Genomic DNA, 22250 nt, shown 5'->3' with positions numbered 1-22250 from the left:
TCACCACCTCCCCTGGTTCGTTCTAGCCTGGGACTTCCCTGTGGTGAAGGCCTGGATCCAAATGCAGCCGAAGCCCCTTGTGTCCTCTAGACCAGGGACCTAACCAGTGGCCCTAGGCCTGCCCCCCACCCCATGATGGCCTTTTGAGTGGCTGCTGACTGCTGGCAGGTATGGGGACATTGGGAGCAAAAAGACCAAGCAGCTAGGAGGGCACAGTGGGCCCCAGACCCACGCCCCAGAGTTGCAGTTCCTGCATTCCTGAGGTCCCACCCCAACTGGGCAGCTGGATCCCACAAGAGGAGACCACAGGGGAGGGAACACTGCCGCTGTGGCCCTGCCAATGTTAGCCCAGAGGGAGACCGTGGTGTGACTGCATCCATGCTCACAGTGAGATGGGGTCTGAGAGGGGCCCCTGGTTACCAGCACTGCACAGGTGCCACAGTGACTGCCATCTTGCCCTGTCTCCTTTCCACCACCGAGACAGTGTAGTCAGGGACTGTCTTCCCACCCATTCAGGGGCAGGTCCACCCCACAAGGTGCCCCCACTCACTCTGGGTGACGTTGCAGGAATCCAGCTCTGATCTGAGAGGATATGCTTGCATGGATGCCACTGGCACCCAACCCTATCACTCTATATAGCGCTAGCAATAGGGGAAGCTTGAAAAATGAAAAAGGACCCTGCTAGTGACTGTGGGGAAGCGGTCGCTCTTCACAGGATGGTGAGCAGCGCAGGCATCAGGACTGGGCATGTCCACCCCAGAAGTGCGTGCTTAGATACCCACTCTGACTACCCCTCTGTCTTCTCTCAGGCTGGCACCCGGCTACCTGTCACCTGGGTTTCCCCCATGTCAAACCTGCTGTGGGATGACGCAGGGCATAGTTCAGAGGCACTAAGTACCTTTATACTGTTGTGTGGCCACCACTGTCCACCACTGTCCACCACCTACCGGCTTTCATCTTCCCAGCTGGCACCTGCACCCACCAAATGATAGCATCCTTGCTCTCTGTCCCCGCTGCCACTGTCACACTCCTGTCTGTGGCTGTGTCTGCCGGAATGCTCCACTCGGGAAGAACGGCAACCCGTGTCTGCACCATGACGCAGCCTCACCCACATCGTATCGCACGTCAGTGCTTCTTCCCCTACCGCCCAGAGCAGGAAGTAGGGGCACACGTGCACAGGTGGTTGCAGTAGGGTCAGGAGCCCAGTCACTGGGGATGAGATGGAGGGACCATGGCCATGGGCAGCACCCCAATGTGGACCTGCAGGGACGCTTGGATGGGGTTATGTGATCAGGCTGTATATGGGAAAGCCCCCTCTGGCATGGGTAAAGGAGGGTTCATTTAAGGAACCAAAACTGTGGCCAGGGGTGGGATAGTTGGAAAGTCCACAGGAGAAACCATGAGGACCTGAGCCAAGGTCAGCCCTGTGCTGTGTCCCTGGCCAAGGGTGGGGTTCCCAGGGCCCTGACTCTTGGGTATGTGACTGCCCCAGGCTTATGTGAAGCAGGCAGGGAAGGGCACGAGGGAGGCACCTGACTGGCATTCAGCAGAGGGCCACTTCTCTCCAGCCCAGCACTCTCACCTACGTGCTGTCTCTGAGCAAGGCCAGACCCCTGGAGACAGGGCTTTTGAAGGAGGCCACCGTAGGCCTCAGGGAGACCTCCCATCCCGAGGTCCAGTCTGGGGTTGCAGAGGTTGAGGGTATTGTGTAAGCAAAGGGGGACACAGAGATCTGTGACTGCGGTGCCAGCAGACCCTCGTGTGGGCGCGTGTGCAGCTCTTACCCGCGGAGGTAGTCCAGGGCCAGCTCTGCGCCTGAGCGCCTGGCTGGCGGGGGCTGGGCTGCGGCAGCGCCCGCCTCTCTCAGTCGCTTCTTCTCTTCTTTCTTACGTTCTTTCTTCAGCTTCCTTTCCAGGACCCTCCTTTCCTCTGGTGACAGCTCGGGGCCTGGGGCCTGTACCCTACTTGCTGTCTCTCCCTGAAAGTCAAGGACAGGCCTGTCAGAGCTGGTGTGTCAGAATGAAGTGACCACAGCACCTCCCTGATTGACCTGTTGCAGAGCCTTGTCCTCCCAGGCCCCTGCAGGGCAGGCCACGGCCCTCTCACTCCATGGCAGAGCTGGGTTTCTTGGGGAGAAGGCTTACATGTTGTCACCACAGGCAACCACCAGAGGGCAGCAGCCCTGATGACGCCTGCAGCTGCCGGGCACCAGCCTTGCTAAGTAAGGGGTCCTCCCAGTGAAGACCCCACAGGGAGTCTCTGACCAGGCTAGGGCATTCTGCAGCAACGATTCCCCGCCATCTCGGGCCAAGAAGCAGTGAACAGAAAACAACGGGAAGTGAAGCATCAAGTGGCAGCTGAGCCACTCTGGCCAGGGCAGAGGGGCTAATAAAGCCAGCAGCCGGGACCCACTTTGTCCTTCATGAAAATCCAGGACACTGGTGTTTACTGATCTAGACCAGGAGACCAGAAAGGGCACAGGGTACCCACCAGGATGCCTTCCAGAAGGGCGAACCCCCTATGCACACAGGTTCTCAGAGCCCCTGCCTCCAAGACAAAAAGGACAGGACCCAGAACAGAATAGGGGCTCCCTCCTCCCTGCCAGGTCCCCTCACAGAGTGTTCACCCCCAGGACACCCTGAATCTGCTAAAACAAGAACAGGTCTCTCTGCAGCTCCCGCTCTGTTCAAAGAGGGGCTGGGATTGGAAAGCCAGGACTCCAGAGGCTGGCAACTCCCACACACAGCAGGCCCAGCTGAGAGGAGGGGCCTGTGGCTGAGGCTTTGCTGCTCTGCAGGGGCTGGTCAGTGGACATGGGGTCTGAGGGCAGGGTGCCTGAGGGCAGGTTTCAGTGAGCTGAGGGGCAAGAAAAGGAGCCAAGGGGGCAAGCTGTGCCCCCTCAGAACCTGGCCATTTTTGGCTCTCACAGGACAGCCTCTGACTAACTCCGAGATCAGAAACGATTTCTCAGGCCAGGAGGGCTGACTAGGCAGATGCCACAGAAAATCTGGCACCAAAAAGCAGCAAACAGTTGGTACCCAGTGCAGGCCTGGCCTTTGCCCCCGTGGCCAAGCAGGCCACACCGCACCACGAGGGCAAAAGTCCACCCAGTTGAACCACAGGGCTGTTGTGGGGGAGGGGGTGGACAGCAGGCCTGGGGTCTATTAGCATTGACCCTGAGGGAGGCTGGCAGGCTGGGGAGGACTGTGAAGGGTGGGGAGAGGTGGAAGCAATTGCCTCTGCACATGACAGCTTCATCCCAAGCCCAGCGCCTTGGCCTCTGACCCTAACCCTGGTTGGTGCAGAATGCAGACAAGAGGGTCAGAGGTCCTACAAGGGGATGTCTGTCTGCTCCCTGAGGGCTCCCTGAGGACTTCCAAGGCTCTGCATGTGGGCAGTTTCCCTACTGCAAAGGCTGAGTGGAGACCAAGGCCAGGGGCCGTTCCACAGGACAGTGTGAGGGCCTGCAGGGTTCTAGCTGTTTATCCCTCAGTTTCCTGAATGTCCAGCACTCAGACCATGTTGTGTCTGAAGCCTACAATTCTGGAAGCTCCAATAACAGCTTCTTTAAAACCCACTGTACTTTTGGCTGCCAGCAACCCCGATGCGCACAGTGCCCAGTACCCAGGTCCTACCCTGAGAAAGCTAGGTGCCTCCTGGAGAGAAGCTATTCCTTGGAGAGCCTCACCGAATGCAGCCACTGGGAGTGCCAAGGAGTGAGCAGGGTGCCCACGCCTGGACGCAGGCCCAGCCCATGGACTTCTGAGAAGCCAGAAACTGAGATTTACATTGATAATCTCCTAAACTGTGAAGGCCGCCAATTGCCAATTCCAATTAAATAGGGCATATTATGACGCCAAAGACCTACCCGCATGTAAACTGTCTGAGGAGGCCAGCACAGATCTGAGACCCCGACTCCTAGGCCAGAGAGGTGGCACTCTCTACCTCCTATCACACAAAATTCCCAAGGTGGAGACAGAGGCGGGCCCTGGCTTCAGCTGTGCTCCTCCACCAAAGGTCTGCCATTCTCAGTTAGTAGCTGGAGGCAGCAGACACACCCACCAGACTTGGGGGCCACCGTGCCCGGGGACAGGCACTTACACACCTCCCCAAACTGGAACGAGTTTTCTCCAGCTGCCGTGGTCTGACAACTTTCTAAAGGAGGCCCTCGTTAGAAATAGCAGCGTTAACCTACCACTACCACATGCATCGACTTCATTTAAGGGGTTCTAAGGTTTTAACTGGCTTAGGTTAACGCCAGTCAGTAAAGGGAAGGCAAGTATCCAATGAGGTCCTCGAGGGCCCCTTCTGGGGACTGGCCTCCTGGAGTAAAGAAAGGACCTAAGAAGGCCAAACCCTGGTCCTGTGAGTCACTAGACGCTTCTTTAGGCGTCCTGCCTACCCCCAGGAGTGGGCTCAATGCTGCCTGAGTCCACCCCATAGGCCAGGATCTTCTCCATGGGGTGGGCAGTTCTGGGTTGAAGCCACGTGGACACAATAGTGTCCTTAATGAAAGTAGGCACCCACTGCCTGAATCTGCACCTGGGCCTGTAACACCCCCTTGGCGGGACCACCTACCTTGATACTATTACACAGGTATCCTAGATATGATGAAACAGAAATGAAGTAAAAATCAAAATCTCAGCAACAGCCTCCTACAGGTCTAGCAGATTCAGGGTGTCTGGAGCAGGCGTTCTGTGAGGGGATCTGCTGGGGAGCAGCAGACACACCCACCACACTTGGGGGCCACCGTGCCAGGATCAGACAGGTGCTGAGTGTGCACACAGGCTGCACCACCCCAGCTGCAGGATGCTGCCAGCCCAGGGCTCTGCCCTTTGGGATTTGGGGGTACCAGGTTGTGCTCCTGGCCTGTCTCACCCTGATGTTGCCTAGCGGGGCATGTGGTGTGGCAGGAGGCCCTCCCCAGGTAGGCAGACTGCCAGGCGAACCAGGGCTATTGCTCTGAGCATGCCTGTGGTCCCAGCCCACTATTCACTGCCCACTTTACATGTGGCAAACGGGGGTCACGCCACAGCACCATGCCACCAGGTATACCCAGGGGAATTCTCTTCCTCCTGGGGATCCTGGGCCTCTTTTAGTCACAGCCAGGTGAGTGTTCTCAGGTCAGATGTACTAAAGGGCTGGTTCCCTCTGGTCCCCCACAGCAGGGTTAGTGATGTGATACCTGTAGGTTCCAGAGTGAGAGAGAGTCACACAAAGGCGTGTGGAAGTTGGTCTCCCTAGAGATGAAGTTGGCAGGGTTGGGGCCAGAGACATCAGTGTTCTGAGAATTTGCTGCTCTGGGCTGAGTCATGATCCACATTCAGTTTAAGACCTCATAGGTGAGGTTGCCATGTCCACCTGTCGGCTCACAGAGGACCAGAAGTTCCACACTCCTGTCTCAAAAGGGAGCCCAACTCTGATCTGGCTGCCCAGGCCCTCTGGCCAACCTCACCTCCTGCATGTTCTTGGGGGAACCAAGACTTGCATCTGCTGTGGTCTATTCCAGGAGCCCCGGAAATGCAAGGGCCCAGGCTGGGTGGGGCTGGAACAGGCCCTGGGCCTTGCAGATTGTGGCCCAAGTGGCTTTGCTATCTGCTAAGGAGGCGAGGGCAGCTCCCTGATCTCTGTGAAGGCTCAGCACTGAGCTACAGCAAGCCTGCAGGGGGCCAGGTGCTTCTACCTCAGCTTATTTTGTCAAAGCGTGCAACAGGTAGCCCAAAGGAAGACAGGTGAGCTCCCAACAGATATGCCACTTCCCTTTCCCGGGCCCCTTTAGGGCCGTGGATTTGAGGACAGGCTCCAAGGATCCCATAGAACCTACCTCTATAGGAGGAACTCCATTCCTCCCCGTTCTGAACTGCGGGCTAGAAATGTGGGGTGATGGAAATAGCAGGCAGGATTGGCTCTAAGGGTGATAAAGAGTCACGACTACCACTCCAGATCACCATGGCCACAGAAACCCGGTCTCCAAAGTTCAGTTCATACCCACTCAAGTAGGACACTGTGCCGTCTGCCTGTTCCACAAGCATCTTAACTCCCTTCTCTGGAAACCTCGCTCTCTGGGAGCAGCAACTACAAGGATTGCTGCTGTGACAGGACTTGACCCGCCCAGCCGGGCTCCTAGGTGAGGGTGCCCTGGGGGCTGTCTTTGAGGCGGATGCCCCAGGGTTTGGGCTTTCAGCCACAAGAAAGATACCAGGCAGCACTTTCTCCCTCTGGAGTTATGGTGTGGAATGTGGCAGCAAGCACCAGCATGACACACAGCTGTGACATGGGTATTGTCCACCACAAAGGCGTGGCCTTGTTATTTGTTTGCACACTTAATCAATTGAGGGTGTCAGGAGCCTGGATGAAATTTTCTGACTGACCACTCTGAAGCCTTAAGGTCGGGGTGGGGTAGGGGGTCACACACAGAGCCGGGTGCTCCAGGTCCAGCCTGTAGGCCAACATGCCTTGGCCTTAGGTGTCCTGCTAGGGCCTCTGGCCCCACACTTGGGCTTCATGTGATCAACAGAAGCTTCCTGTGTCTGGAGGCAGAGTAACCTGGCAGGCAGAAAAAGGGCCCATTGTTTCCTGGAGCTCCCAAGAGTGAAGAAAAAGTCTCGCCTGCACAGTTGGAGGCTGGGAACCACCAGCCCCAGCCTGTGACGCCACCTATCTGCAAATGCAGGAGCTGTCCAGCCCAGCGCCTCGCCAAGCAGGTGTGCAGGGAGATGGCTGCTGCCCTGGGCGTCAAGGCCTGGGGTTTCTGAGCGCCCACTGAGTGAAGCATTCTTGGAATTACGGAGGGCAGTGGAGAATGCGCCAACCACATGCCAGCTGCAGAGGGGTCTGGGACAAGTGCCCTAACCCTGTATGATTCTCAATTCACTGGAAGCAGGGCTTACAGCATTTCTACTGCCAGGGAACACTCCCAGTGTGGAAACCAAGGTGCACACCTAATTGATGTGGCAGTGCTGGCTTTAGTGGCCAGGGGCTGGGGCTTCTCCTTCTCACCAGCACCTACCAGCAGGGTGGAAGCATCCCCAGGGACTGTGTCCAGGGCTCAAAGAGTCTCACATGCCTCAATGACCTACGTTCACCTCTGCACACAGAGCAAGGTCCCCTCACTCCCGTCTGGCATGCTTTATTTTCAGAATATGCAGCTCCAGAAGGAGCCAGAGGCCTAGAACTCAGCTGGATGTGGATGAAGACTCTTCATTGTGGCCGGGACCCTCCCAAGCTCTGACCTAGCACACACCAGCCCACATGTGTCACACAGTACACTCACACCAGCACCCCACGCCACCACCTCTGCTCTGGAGTTATGCCCTAGCAGAACACTTGCTCCTAGTGTAGGCTGTGGGACTTGTGGATCTGGCCACAGCAGGGACACCCAAGTCAGACAGCATGAGCCTGAGACCTGTAGTGGTGTGGCCCCACAGGATCAAGGTGGGTGCCAACAGAATGAGCATGAGAGGTTACAGTAGAACTTTGCATCCTCTTCCCATGCAAAATCTTTGAAACTGATGTGTACGGCACACATTTCTGATTTGGCTTCAATGCCTGCTGTCTCTGGGCTCACTCCATTGTGTCCCATAGCCTGGCCAAGGCAGATGAGGGCCTCCTACAAGGCAGCCCTGTGTATGAGACTCAGTGGCCCACCCTGCATGTCTGTGCTTCCTGCCTGTGGGAGGAGGCACTTGCTCCTGGGGTCCAGAGAAGTATGAAACAGTACCTTCCTGAGAGGGGGGATTGCTGGGGACCGAATGGACCAGAGAAGATCAGGAAGACTGACTCAGCAATCCAGGGAGGCTGCTGGCAGGCAAGATGAGCCCACCCCAGCCTGCTTCCTCCAGCTGCTGAGCGGTCATGTCCACTGCTCTTGGGAGCACAGGGCCCAGCAGCCAAGCCAGAGAGCTGTGCCAGGATGTAGCAGAGCTGAGCCATGCCTTGCATCTAGGACCATCTCTCTCCAGTTGTGGTCTGTACCTTCTGCCTTTGCCAGATTTTCTTGGGCTTCACAAGTAAGGAAAAAGAGGAGCTGAGTGCAGGACAAAACGCAGCCCTGCTAGGAGGCATTCTGGGACAGGGGCACATCCCTCAGGACCTCCATGGGCCCTGACCTGGAGTCCAACAGACACTCGCCTGCCTGCCACTCCACCACGAGCGTCCCTCCCGATCCACCTGGAGTCCTGAACAACTGGGATCTGGCTGACACACAGAAGAGGAAGTTGCAAAGGGGCAGGCATCTCCTCCTGCCCAGTCTGCAGGGCTGTCAGCTCTGCAGGTCTCAGCTGGGCAGACAGTGGACTTGGGAAAAGCCCAGAGGCACATTAAACCAAAGACTTTTACTGCAACCACTTCTGTGCAGCCCCATGCTCCATGCAGGACACCAGTGTTCCCTCCCCACTGGTCACCTCACTGCTGCCTGCCGACCACCTCCTGGAGATTACATGGGGAGGGACCTGGGGGCAGGCCTGCATGGCCCTTGGGTGTCCCACTCCGTGAGGTCACCACACCTGTGAGGGAGGGAGGAAGGGAGAGAAGTCAGGGAAAGTCAAACCTTCTGTAAGACCCTGATACGCAGAGCTGGGGACCAAGAGGCAGGTGACGCATGCTCTAGAACAGACTAGGCTAAGGAAGAGCTCAGTGGTGAAAAGACCACACGGCACCAGAAGAGCCGTTCTTCTCCAGAAGCCTGTTCACCATGTGGTGTGACTGAGCCTCAGCAGTGCTGGCTTAAGGAACACTAAACCAAGAGTCAGAAAGTAGGCCGGGTGTGGTGTGGACGGCCGTCTAGCTGCCCTTGTGTGGCTTTGACTAAGCCCTGTAGGGTATGACCCATCTCTCCAGCCCCACCTCACCACCAAGCACATGCACCCAAGGGTGCACCTTTCCCTGGGACGAGGCTGGGTGTGCATATGGATTCTGGCCATGTGACCCTCCCCTTCCCTGCACCTGTGAGGAGCAGAGAGACAAAGAGGCCACTTAGATAGTTGACACATGAGGACAAAGTCCCATAGATACAGAGCTCCGGCCACATAGGACAGAGGCCAGGTACACAGGCCTTGCTCTCGCCTCTCATCTAGGACCTAGGTCCCTAGTCATTGCCTGCTCAACAGCCACTGAGAACACTCAGCATTGTGAGGAGTGACCAAGTGACAAGCAACTTTGGGAGGGAAGAACGTGAGCCCTGCACAGGCTGAGGCTGCTGGATGTCCTCTTGATAAGCTGTCATCTGGCGACGGACTCAGGTCTATAAGAAAGAAACTTGTCCCCTGCCCACCTGCGTGGTTCCAGAACATGAAGCCTCTTCCTCCCACCTCCTCAGTCCCAGCCCAAGTCCACACTCAAAGACGTGCTCATTTAACTGCCCGCACCCTTAACACTTTGAGAATGTGCCCAGTCTGTAGACCTTAATCAGATTTTTTAAAAAAACATTTTTTAGTATCGGTGGACACAGTATCTTTATTTTCATGTGGTAGTGAGGATCGAACCTAGTGCCTCATGCATGGTAGGCAAGCACTCTACCTCTGAGCCACAACCCCAGCCCCCTTAATCAGATTTTTTTACTGCAAATGTTAAAATGTAAGAGGGTAATTCACAGTAGCAATTTTTTCTCCTTTCCTGAAAAACAAGGAGAACAAAAGAAGGAGCATTTTAAGATTTGTCTTTATTGAGACAATTATAAAAAGCCAAGGCGGATGTGAGAGGTAATCCAGGGACACTGTGAGTGCCCCTGCCAGGATCCGCCCAGGGTAACATCCACAGATAAGTACAAGGCCACACCCAGGGTCCCACCAGAGACAGAGCGGGCAGCAGGTCTTTGTAGTGACGAGACACACACAGGTGGTACAGCTGCAGTTATTACAAGAATACAAAAATCACTAAATTCTTTGAGGCTAACTCTTTTTCTCCCCAACACAATACTTGACTAGCCCAGGACGTGATTAGCATTTGGTTCCTTTCTCGCTGTGGCACAAATGGGACAATAAACTTCCTCTCTTCTGAGACATCTTGTTTACAACTGGAATAACACGAGAAGACCTGAGCGTCAACCATCCAGGAAGCTGCCATCTGACAGGCGGCGCGGGGTTCAGGACAAGCAGCCTCGAGCCTCGCAGGCACTGGCCATGCAGGTGCTGAGGCGGACGCCGGCTCTGTCGTCGAGGCGCTCACAGGCAGGCATACGTGAGCTCCTGGAGGACAGGGAAGGCGGCCACCCGGTCCAGCTCAGTGCTGAGGGGGCCAGGGAAGCTTTTGGGCTGAGGTGGCTCTCTTGCCAGAGCTCGGCTGTGATCACAGGGTGACACTGACCTAGTGACCCCTTCTCAGAATGATGTTTCTAAATGCAGAGAGTGGAATCTGCAGACGCACAGGGATACAAAATACAAACTGAACTCAGCAGCAGGATGTGAAAATAGATCAGAGTCCCAGTGATACATATGCTTCACTAATGCATCAAGTGACGAGACCAAGCAGAGGAAAGTGGAGCCGAGGACAGTGAGATGTCCCTGGTTGCAACAAGAAATGAAAGCTCCTGTACTGCCACTTTCCAGGACAGTCTTGCCCAGGTCACGGCTATCTACTTCAGCCATGGCAGAAGACATCGTGTCACCTGGAGGTTAGTCTCTACTAAAACCTCCTGACCTGACACTCTCACTAAAGGTTAGGACAGAGTCCCAGCTCTCCATACAATGGTCTTGGGAAGTCCCTCCAGACAGGGACTTTCGCGGGAACTCTTCCTAGGATGGCCTCCTGTGCACACCATGCTTCGCCCATCCTAATTTACCAGTCTTCAGCCTCACCCCAACTGGACCTCAGAGAATATGATGAAAGATTCAGACCATTTTCCCAGAAATTCAATGTCATGGTTTCAGACCCCAGAACCCCGGCAGGGCCCCACTCCTGGTTCGAGAGAAGGAAACAAGGTTTCAAGGGGTGAGGCCTCACCTACCATCACAGTGCAAGCCAGAGGCGGGGCGAGGACAGGGCCCCGGCACACTTTCTTTTAGAATTCTGTCGCCTTGGTTGATTGTGGGACCTGTGTCCCAGCCAGAACTGAAAACCATCTCCATGCTTGTGTCCTGCAGAGGCGGCAGCCTCAGAACAGAGGCCCCACACACGGGAGTGGGCTCAGTCACGCAGAGCTCTCCCACGGCGTCTTAATCCACGTTCAGCTGCACACATCAGCAGCCCACGTTGGTTGGCAACACCAGAATGCACCAAAAAACAACCCTGGGGTGAGATATGGCAGCTGCAAGGGCTTTCGCTGGTTGGTGCTGAGAAAACACTTAAATCTTTATTCTTGCTCTTCTTTTAACCCAGAATTAGAAATCTGTAGTGTGAGGCAAAGTTTGCTAGATGTTAGGAAAAGGGGCAAGAGGCACAGGCCATCTGATGCCATCGGCTCTGCACCCAGGTCTTTCAGTTTCCCAGTCTGAAGATAGAGGAACCTCCAACACGAGACATTGTTCCTGCTCAAGAAGGAAACCAAAGCTGACAGTCCTGGGTCCACACAGATCAGGCTTATAGACACAAGGTCCTCAGAGTTTACAAATCGCTGTTCTTATTTAGTCCATGCTCTACCATTTCACAGGCTTCCATCCATCTGTCCAATGTCACGGCATACTCAGCTGTGCCTAGGAGCTCACTCCTCAGTGGAGGACAGACAGACATAAGCACAAAGGACAGAGAGACCCTGATGTGTAGGGAGTGCTGGGGGAAGGGGTGAAGGTGCTGCTGGCAGGTACATGGGGTCAGTCCAAGAAGGCAAAGGGCCTTTGTTCCTTTGCCTCACAAGCCAAAGGATCAGTCCCAGTTGGCCTTCTGCTGCAGCTGATACCAGTGCCCTGGCCTGAAGCCAGCAAAGCCTGGGGCTCCCTATCTGAGCACCACAGGCTGCAGCCACTGGGGGAAGGAGGGCAGCTCAGGAGGGCCCATGTTAGGTGCTTCAGGAACAAATGAGAACCAACCCCTGCTGCCTAAAACCCCTGACAGGGAAGGAGAGACAAACATGAGGCTACTCCTGAGACCAGGAGGATGCAGTAGGTGTGGGAGTGGGAGGCCGAGGGGAAGGGTGTGGAGCCCCAGCTAACATAAGCCTAGGGGAGGAGACAGCACAGGTCAGCGGAGGCGAAGGGAGGCCTCTGCTGTGGGGCCACATGCCCCAGGAAATGTCGACAGCTGCCAAGAGGCCTAGGGACACAGCTTTCTGCCTACACCGAGGTCACAGAACACAATGCAAGGCAGAGAGCAGGACGGGAAGATGTAGCCTGACCTCGCCACCATGTATTTAATTGGCAACATTTCCAGTACAGGAGGAACCGAGTTGGTGACAAGTCCACATGACTGCCTACATCTGGCAGAACTTCCATCTCTGCAGAGACTACACTGGCCCCCGGGAAAGCTAAGGGCGGGACTTCTCATTTGTTGGGTTTCAGCTAGTACCTGGCTCTCTGACTCCAGGTCAGAAGAAAGACTTTTTAGACCAGGAAGAGCCCTGAAAGAGCTGCTCGGTCCTCTCCCCCACAGCCTCCCACTGCCCAGCGACCGGCACAAAACACTGTCGGGACCAGGGGCTCCTTCCTGACCTTGGCTGGAGGAACCCATAGCCCCTTCGGTCCACAGCACTCCACAACTTGCAATAGAGGCATCATGACCACCACTCAGGGAGGTGGCTAACTGGTCTGAAGCAGGGACCTGAACTGTCTCTTGATGCCAGAAATACCTTCCTGTTTCTCCAGATCCCGGAGGCCCAGGCCCTTCATCTCTGCTGACAGTCCTCAGTGAAGCACTCGGGAAGATGAACATGCCCCTTGGCTTAGGCTCCCCTTTGGTATAACAGCTGTGTTTACCCACATGCAGGGCTGCCTGGGGCTCTAATTAGATTCTAGGCATAAGGATGCCATCTAATGGTGCATAAGACTGGACATTTGTTACTACTGAGCCCATGCAGCTTTCAACTCAGATGAACCCAGCATACAGACAGCCCATGTGGAATGTCACAGGTATGGCTTTTAGGGGCAAGTGATCACTGGGAATGGAAGGCAAAGATAACACACACAGAAATGCTTCTGAGTGTTTGTTACTAGAAGGTTGTTTTACTCTGCAACTCCCTGGCCAAGCTTATTTCCATCCTAGCTATTAAAATCCTAATCTTCCTTCATTTTATCTGTGGAAAAATATGACTGACTAGGAATCCAAGGCTGCATTTTGTTTTTAAACTGGATTGCAATTCTGGCAGGATGATAGTTAGCAAAGGCAAAGCTGGGCAAAATGCTAAGCACGGGAGTGAGTTTCAAGTAACATTTAACACACAGAAAACATGTTTCTCAACAACTTGCAAGAAATTAGCTGACAGTTGTTTCTAATTTGTTGGTGCAGATCTTGCCATTTCAGCGCAACCCAGATTCTTAATATCTAAAAAACCTACTGCAAAAGTGCAGAGTCACCCAACTCACAGCTGCAGCTCTGGCTCCAGGGTGCAGCTTGCAGAGAACACGAGGTCTCCATCTTATCTGAGGGAGAGAAGTGACTGAAAGGGGGGGGGGGGGGGATCAACTTTGCACAAGGTTTTCAAATACAGTCTTCCTGTTTAAACCTCACAGTCTCTGGCTCTATTCTTCCTGTGATGTTAAAAAGAGTGACTGACTTTTGAGTACTAACTGAAAACACCAGAACTATGTTCTCACGGGGGGGGGGGGGCACTTTCCACCTTCAGCCCAAACTTTAAAAGGGGGAAGCTGGGGAGGGGGCCTCTTGCCCTGTGGGCTCTGCAGACACTAGGTACCAGCACCCCAAGCTGTTCGAGGACCTGCAAAAATGCTTGAGCTCCGGTAAAATAAAACAAAACATGCTACTGGCTCCAAAGTGAGACACAGCAGAATCAAATAACTAAGTTCTTCGTTAAATGTCTGTAAAGTTCACCCTACATCAATTTCACTGTCACCTGCAATTTTCATTTAAAAGTTCTTTATGGGTTAGAGTTTACTCTGCAAGAAATTCTGGGTGTACACGGTGAATTAGAAAAAGCACACTGCCAATTAAATAAGTTTTTCATGGCCAAATAATTCCAAAAGCAAACCAACGAATATACCGCGAGGTCGGTGAAAACTCGATTTGCCCGACCCGAGGCAGGGCCCAGCGAGGGTCGGCAGGGCTGGGCGCCCAGGGCACGGCTGCACCATCCTCGCCCTGCCCCACGGACCTGCCCCTCGGACGAGCTGGGTCTTGCGCGCGGCTGGGCCCGCGCCGCTGCCCCGCCCTGGGGTCGCTGGGCACCTGTCGCCGCGGGGCGGGGCGGGAAACCAGGACAGGACCCGCCCGCTCCCTCCCCGGCCCGGCGCACTGACCTCCGGGTCCCAGGCCGGCGGGCTTCGTCAGCACGGACCGCCAGGACGGCCAGGACCGCGCCCGCCGCGCCTGCGGCCCGTCCCGCAGCCCGCCGCAGCGCCAGCACACTGCGCATGTCAGGCCGCCGGGCTCGGCTGGAACCAGATCCAGCCGGCTGGGCAGTGACGCAAGAGCGCGCTCTCTCGGCGTGAGGGTGGGCCCCCCAGTGGGCGGGGCTGTCGCCGCTGCACGTGGCGCGCGGCTGCAGGCGAGGCTGGGGCGGGTCCGGCACCAAAGAGGTAGGGGAGCAGGTGCTGGCATTGCTGCGGCCACTGCCATGGCCATCAGGCGCTGTTCTGTGTGGGAAAATGGGCGGCGGGCGGATGGCGTGCTCCTCCCACACACTCAAACTACACTTCCAGCCCTGCTCACCGGAGCACTGGGGCTCAGGGTCCCATGGCTCCCACTACAGGGCAGGAAGCCACCCATCGTGGTCCTCCCACCCCCCCAGCACTGATTGACCATCATCTCGCAGGACCTCTCACCTCCCAGGTTCTCCTGCACGCCTGCTTACACGCTCCCCTTCCTGGAGCACTGCCAGCGGGGCCCACAGCCCCACCACTGCTCTTCTGCACCTTGGCCCCCAGCTGGGGCTGGGCTTCCTTATGAGTGCCCGCCCTCACAATACCAAAGAGCCCTTCAGAGGGTCTTGCACAGAAGCTCGCACTGCTGACATGCCTGGCAACATGGCGTTCAATAAACACTCCTGGCACTGGGAGGCACGCTGCATTTTCTTCACCAGGCAAACAACAACCCCTAATATCAAGACAGCGGGTCAATTTTATCGTCCCAGGAAATCGCAGCCACACTTGGAGGACCAAGTGCCTGCCAGATCCACCCTGGGAGGACTTAACAATAAGTACTTGAGGAGGAGATGGGAGAAGGGGGCCCAGACCCCTCTCCAGATGGAGGGGTGGCCTGTCACCCCAACCCCTGCGGCAAAAAGCAGAAGCCAGGTGTTCTAGTACATGTTGTGCTTTGGCTGCTGATGCCTGTTCTAGAAGGTTCTTTCCTGCACTCGTTGTGCAAAGCCAGGGGTATAAGTGTCCCAGCCCTCATGCTTGATAAGGATCTCCATGGTGCCTGAGCCAATACTGCACTTTCTAGTTTTTTTTCCCCCTTGGCCATTTCACCAATACCTGAGGGCAGGTCCACACACAAAGGCTTGAGGCTTGCTCAGTCAGGCATACCTGCTGGACTACAAAGGCCCAGCCAGATCTGGATGGGCAAAGGTAGAGGGAGGGTGAGGACTAAAACCTTGCTGTTGACATCAGTATTATTTTACAGATAAGGAAACTGATGTTTTAAAACATTAGTTTCAGGGAATGGATTCAATTCTGGGTCTTCTGGGTCCTAAAAGACCTAGTGCTGACCTGGTGCATTTCCAGGGTAAGCCCTCTGACCAAGGCAACCACCTGCCAGCACAGGAGCTTCTGGCCAGGTTTCCTCTTCCCTGTGTCCCCTTCCTACTCAACAGGCTGCTTTGGGACTCAACAAAGAGAGCAGGAGGGGGGAAGCTGGCTTAGCAGTAGGGTTTAGCCTCAGCAGCCTGGGGCAGGGGCACTGACTAGGGCACACGAGATGGGCATGCACATGCTCTCCACATATCTGTGAGGCAAGCTGTATATACCAGTACTCTTCGAAGTGCTGTATGCCAGGTACCCTAGGACAGTACACCCTACACATTGGGATACTGTCCTATGTGCTAACTACTGTGGGAAACAGATGAAAATACCTGCCCACCTGGATAGAAGATTGAGGCTATGATACTAAGAAAAATGAAGTGGGAAAGGAATAGAAGGAAGCATAGGCTTCTGTTCTGCAGTTCAAAAGGCTGGGAGGATGTAAATGTGAATTAGCTCCACACAAATGAAACGCGTAGTTGTGGATTAACAAACACTTAAGAATGTTGGATGGAAAAATCACAAGACACTGACGGAGATTTTTAAATATCTAATAAATGGAGAGACCATACTGTGTTTATGGAATACTAGATAACTGAGTAAAGACGCCGATTCTCCCTCATTTAATTATTGTTATTTTATTTATTTATATTTTTGGTACCAGGGATTGAACTCAGGGGCACTTGACCACTGAGCCACATCTCCAACCATATTTTGTATTTTATGTTTAGAGACAGGGTCTCACTAAATTGCCCAGGTTGGCCTTGAACTTGCCTTACCCCTCCTGCCTCAGCCTCTGAAGTTGCCTGCTCCATAGTGTCTAGCAGAGATTTAATTTTTTGATAAAGGTTGTAAAAGCAACTGGAAGAAGGGAGTGTTTTCAATAAATGATGCTAGAACAACAGGACATCCCAGGGCAAAGAAAGAAACCTTGAGCCAAAGAAGAGGAACAAATGGCAAATGAGCACATGAAAAGATGCTCAATGCCGTATGTCATTATGGAATTACAAACTGAAACAACGAGATGCTGCTTCACAACTTAAAAACTCTGATACTCCAAATGGTGGTGAGGATGTAGAATAACAGGAACTCTCGTTCGTTGCTGGTGGGAATGCAAAATGGTGCAGAGGAGAGTTTGGCAGTCCTTACAAACTAAACATTTTCTTACTGTGCAATCCCACAATTGTGTTCCTTGGTATTTACCCAAAGGAGATGAAAACTTATGTCCACACAAAATCCTGCATATGCATGTTTATAACAGCCTTACTCATAATTACCCAAACTCAGAAGCAACCAAAGTCTCTCTTAATAGGTGAATAAATAAACAGCGGTATAACCATACAGTGTACCATTATTCAGCACTAAAAAGAAATGGGCTATCAAGCCATGGAAAGCCAGGCAAGATCTTACATGCATGTTGCTAAGTCAAAGAAGCCAATCTGAAACGACTGTATGACTTCAACAATATGACATTCGGGAAAAGGTAAGTTATCAACAATAAAAGGATCAGGGGTTGAGGGAGGGAGGGATGAATAGACAGGTAGAGGACTGAGTATTCTCAGGGCTGTGAAACCATTCTGTGTGACACTACCATGGCAGATACATGTTTTACATCCACAGAAGTCACGAAACCAAGTGAACCCCAATGCAAATGACAGATTCTGAGTGACAAGATGTGTCAGGGATGTCTTGCTGTCCAGAAGAGATATACCGCTGCTGTTGGAGGGGCATTGATAATGGGAAAGCCATGCATGTGCAGGGACAGGAGGATATGGGAAACATGGTCCTTTCCACTGAGTTTTGTGCAAACCTACAAGTGTTCTGAAAAAAAGATATTTTGAATAAACCCTAAGCTTCACAAAAATGACCTTGAATGGGTTATAAATTAAACTCAAATGTTAAACTAAGACTTTTCTAAGAGAACATAGGGGGAAATCTTCAGGACTGGAGATTTAGCCAAGAGGTCTTCAAAGGACACCAAAAACAGATCCATAATTTAAAAGTCAAAACATTAGACCTCACCAAAATTGAAGAATCTTTTGCTCTGCAAAAGAACTCAAAAGGATGTCAAAGACAAGCTATGTAGGGGGACAGAATTTTTAGAAACTGTATCGTAGCAGGAGTCTCCTGTCTAGAATATGTAAACAAGTAGAAAATGAGAAAAAGACATTTCTCTGAAGAGGACATTCAGATGGCACATAAGCAGACAGAACGGAATTTAACATCACAGCCACAAGGGACACGCAAAGACTGACCCCACAGAGATACTGCCGCAAGCTTTCAGAACAACTACGACATTGACAACACGAAGATGTGGGAGACCGGACCTCACATCCACTGCTGGTAGAAATATAAAGGGACACAGCGACCAGCGAAACAGCTCAGCAATTATTAAAATCTAACATGAAATACCAGATCATGCAGCAATGAGGAAACGAAAACTTAATGTCCACACAAAATCCAGGACATAATTGCTTATGGCAGCTTTATTTGTAGCAACCAAAAAGGATACAACAAAAAAATGACCTTCAATTGGTGAGTGGTTAAAACATGGCACCTCCACACCAGGAGTTTTACTTGGCAACAGGAAGGAACAACTGTTGAGACCACAGCAGCTGGGCGACCTCAGGGCATTATATGTAAAGTCATAACAAAGTCAATCTCAAAGGCCACACTCTGATTCCATTCATAAGGCGTAAGACATTCTCGAGGTGACGTAATACAGAGATGGGGAGCAGATGAGGGCTGCCAGGAGGCAGGTGGCCACAGCTGAACAGTGTGGTTGAAAAGATCTGTGGTGCTAGGTGGCCCTGCACCCGCATTCATGGCGCCAATGGGAGCCTGCACAAGGATGAAGGGCCCAGAGCTCACACAGTGCAGTGACAAGATCCTGGTGTAGAAAATGAGCTAGAGCTGTGTTAGGACTGAGCCACTGGGAAGGTGGGTGAAGGGAACAGGGACGACTCTGCTATTTTTCTAACCTCCTAAGAATCTATAACTTTCAAAAATGATAAAAGAGCTGAGTACAGTGGCACATGCCTGTAATCCCAGCAACTTGGGAGGCTGAGGCAAGAGGATCCCACGTTTGATACCAGCCAGGGCAACTTAGTGAGATCCTGTCTAAAATTAAAAGGGCTAGGGATTTGGCTCAGTGGTAGAGTGCTGTGAGTTCAACCCCCAGTTCAAAAAGGAGAAGAGGGAGTGGGAGGACAAAAACCTCACCATTCTCTCGAAGTCCCAGTTGCAATGCCATCTGAAGCCCTCTCTGGACAAAGCACATGCCAGAAGCCCTCTTTTGCACCTGCTGGTCTAGGCCACCAGTGGAGACAGCTGCCCTTCTAGTGTCAGAGGTCTTGGCTCCTGGGCCAAGGCTAGCAGCCCACATCTTAATGGGCAGGGAGGGCAGGCTTGAAGATGAGCAGGTGCAGTACCAGGAACCAGGGGGGCTCGTAGCTCTCCCCTCGTGGACCCCCAGGAAGGAAGCACTTCAGGCATACTGTTTTTAATTTTGACTAAAGGTCTGCAAGGAGAAAAGATACCCCTAGAATAAAGATTCTAGTTTCCCAGTAATCTTCCATCTTCCTCTTCAGGACTGGCTGTGATGTGTCCGCTGAATCATGGGGTTGGGGGTGGTGGCGTAACTAGCCACCGAGGCACCAGCTTTGGAAGCGTATAAGGACATTAAGTGCCAGGACAGCCCACAGGATGGCTCTGGCCACCTGTCTATCCGATGGTTGAGCTTGGGGTTTACCCACGTATCTGGAAGGGGAAGCGAGCTCCCTATTGCCAGGTCAGGCATGGCAGCCCACCCTCAGCTCCTGCCCAGTGGCTAGTTTTCAGGTCACAGAACCAAGAACTTGGGCATCCCAGGGCTATGCTGGGATCTGCATGGTGTCCTGTGGCACCAGGAAGTACATGCTCTCTTGCTCCTTCTTTGATCTTCATGCACAGAAGTAGAGTGTGTGGGCTTCTTTCCAAGCAGGTCCTAGTGGGAGCAAGGGGACCCTCCAAAGTCAGGGTTTCCCTTCCTGCCAAATAGAGCCGATAGAGCCTCCCCTGGTGGGTGCAAGATACCCTGGTGATGGGTCATACCAAAGCACCCTGACTTGGCCCCGAAGGGCATGCACTGTCTCCCTCTGCCTTGGTCCAGGAACTTGTGCATCTCTGGTGAGCCTGACCTCTCTGAGTGATTCCTGTAGCTACTGGGAATTCTACCTCAGTGGACAGAATCACACTGCCATCTGCATGTGTGAGAGGAAGTGCAGTGGAGGGTGCCCAGGTTGTTTTAGGGAAAGCAGGGAACCCTGACTCACCCTCCAACCTTGGAGAACAGCAAAGGGCAAGGGGCTAGGGAACTGTTAATGCTGTTCATCAATTCTATCTCTTAGATGCAAAAGGCAACGGGGTTTAACAGCTGGCGTCACAAGGAAGTTCAGTAACATCCTGGGGCTAACCCACGATTCAATGAGATCATCTCCACCAAGAGATACAAATCTGTACAACGCCCCCATGCCACATCCCTCTCACCCCAACTGACACTGCAGACAGGAGCAGTTTTCCAAGCAGCTGTTTTCCCCAGCACTGGCAATGGCATCCAAGGCCCCAGCCTTCTCCTAGTACAAGATTCAGCTGCACAATGGGCAGCCCCAGCCCTGGTGTTTCTCATTAGCACATGAAGTGTCCACTAACCTGTGCCTTTTCCCTTCTCGGCATGACTTTCGGCTAAACTGATTCCTACTACTTGCGGAAGTAGAGTGGCTATGAGGGACAGGGTGAGCTCATATAGGTGAAGGTGACCCTTGTGAATCTGTTGGAGCTAGTGCACAGGGAGCAGCTCGCAGGTGGGACCTAGAGAACCCCAGATGCCCTGGGCTGGAGACAGCTTCACTTCCCTTTGCCACCAAGCCTGGCCATCAATGAGAGTATCCCTTGGGGTCCTGGCCTGCTGGGAAGCAGTGGTCCCCTCCACTCACAAACCAGGAGATGCTGGAGAGAGGAGGCCATAGGCAGGGTAGGATGCAGCTGGAACCAAGAGTCAGGTCCAGACACACTTCCTATACCCATCTCTGTCCTTGTCCCTCAGGACAAGTCTCCTGTGGAAACTGGCCTGCAGTGGAGGGCACTGCCAGCAGACAGTGAAGGCTGCTGGCCTCTGGAGTATATTTCTGTCCTGGTTGGAAGATGCTTTCCTGGGCTCAGCTGGAAGGGGCATACTTTGAAGATTTCCCTAGTCCACTGCTGACTTTCTGCTCCCATCCCTGGCTGGTTTGCCGGTGCCTCAGACAAGGCAGCCCGTGGGAGGCTTGGCCCAAGTAACCTGCAGCACTCGCCAGCTGCACACTTACCCAGCCACAAACATCCTATGGCGTTCCAGGGATGGGCAATACAGCCCCGTTTCTGACCAGGACTCCAAAGGCCTCAGGCTGTTTATACACTGGAAATAACAAGGCTACTCTTGGGCAGATTGCTAGAAGGACCCCAGGTCTCAAACCTAATCTTGAAAGCCGAAGACCACCTGGGCTTAACCCTGGCTCCATCACCTGTTGCATGAACTTAGGCAAGTTGTTCGAGTGTCCTCAATTAAATGTAAAATGAGGATGACAATAATACTGTAATCCATCAATGCTAAGGCACATTTTCTCTCTCAGCATCTCAAAAACCCCTTCTTAAAATTGACAGTGTGTCAGAATTTAACTGGTAGGATGGGGATTTTTTAAAAAAGTAATTCATAAAATAATGGTGCATATAACATTAGTGGTGTCTTAGATTTGATAAAATGTAGAACTATGTACCTCAAAAGGTTGTCTGAGGCCAAGAACAAAAGCTGGCTCAAAACGAGCCTCAGGTGTCACTGATAGGTAATTTTAACTGATCTTGGCAAGAGCAGCACCTAGTGCTCTGGGGCAAATGTGGTTCCTGCTATAGAGCCTGGTATGGGGCTTATGTTTGGGAAATGCCTTTCTGCTCCTAGACCTCAAGCAGACCTCAGCCTCCCTTGCTGACCTTGGCCAAGTAAGGTGCTCAGGTTTAAATACGGGGCCAGCCTTGTGGCTGTTCCCATTATGTGTTCCATTCAACCCCTGGCGACATAGCAAGTCTACCTCAAAATCTTGAACTTGCAGGCTTCGATTTTTTAAAAGAAATCCTTTTACATCCTGGACCAGAACATGCTGCTATGGTACAATTCACTACAAAAATTACAGCCAAGTAAATGAATGTGTATTTTTTTTTTTTAAAGGCTTGGAGATTTTTTTCATCTTTTACTTTTAAAAATTCATACACAGTTATTTCCAGTGCATTATAGTCATGCATAACAGTGGTGTTCAGTTTCCCATATTCGTAAATGCACGTACAAATTTTCTCCATTTCATCATAATGTATTTTTTCAACTTTTCCAACATTTAACAGTAGCTCAGGCTTCAAAGGAGGTGCTGTCTCTTTAAAAGGCTTTCCAGTGACCAGCTCAGT

The 22250-nt window shown here is 52.9% G+C and overlaps 1 protein-coding gene across 7 annotated transcripts in view; it reads right to left on the bottom strand.

Annotated features, from left to right (window-relative positions):
* The window catches only part of Chlsn (cholesin), a 117082-nt gene that overhangs the window by 4063 nt on the left and 90769 nt on the right, over positions 1-22250 (bottom strand). For 4 of the 7 annotated variants that reach the window (XM_027922791.2, XM_071605296.1, XM_071605297.1 and 1 more), the window contains exon 3: positions 1785-1978. In XM_027922791.2, coding sequence (XP_027778592.2) covers positions 1785-1978 — 194 coding nt within the window. Of the gene's footprint in view, positions 1-947; positions 1210-1784; positions 1979-5185; positions 5330-8402; positions 8505-14339; positions 14433-22250 lie in introns of those variants that run through there. The other 3 variants (XM_071605299.1, XM_071605295.1, XM_071605300.1) reach the window with 3 other exon arrangements.

The sequence above is a fragment of the Marmota flaviventris genome, chromosome 19 (genome assembly GCF_047511675.1).
Source record: "Marmota flaviventris isolate mMarFla1 chromosome 19, mMarFla1.hap1, whole genome shotgun sequence".
NCBI classification, from domain to species: Eukaryota; Metazoa; Chordata; class Mammalia; order Rodentia; family Sciuridae; genus Marmota; species Marmota flaviventris.
The sequence above is the reverse complement of the archived record's forward strand: the minus strand, read 5'-3'. Positions and strand labels throughout refer to the sequence as shown.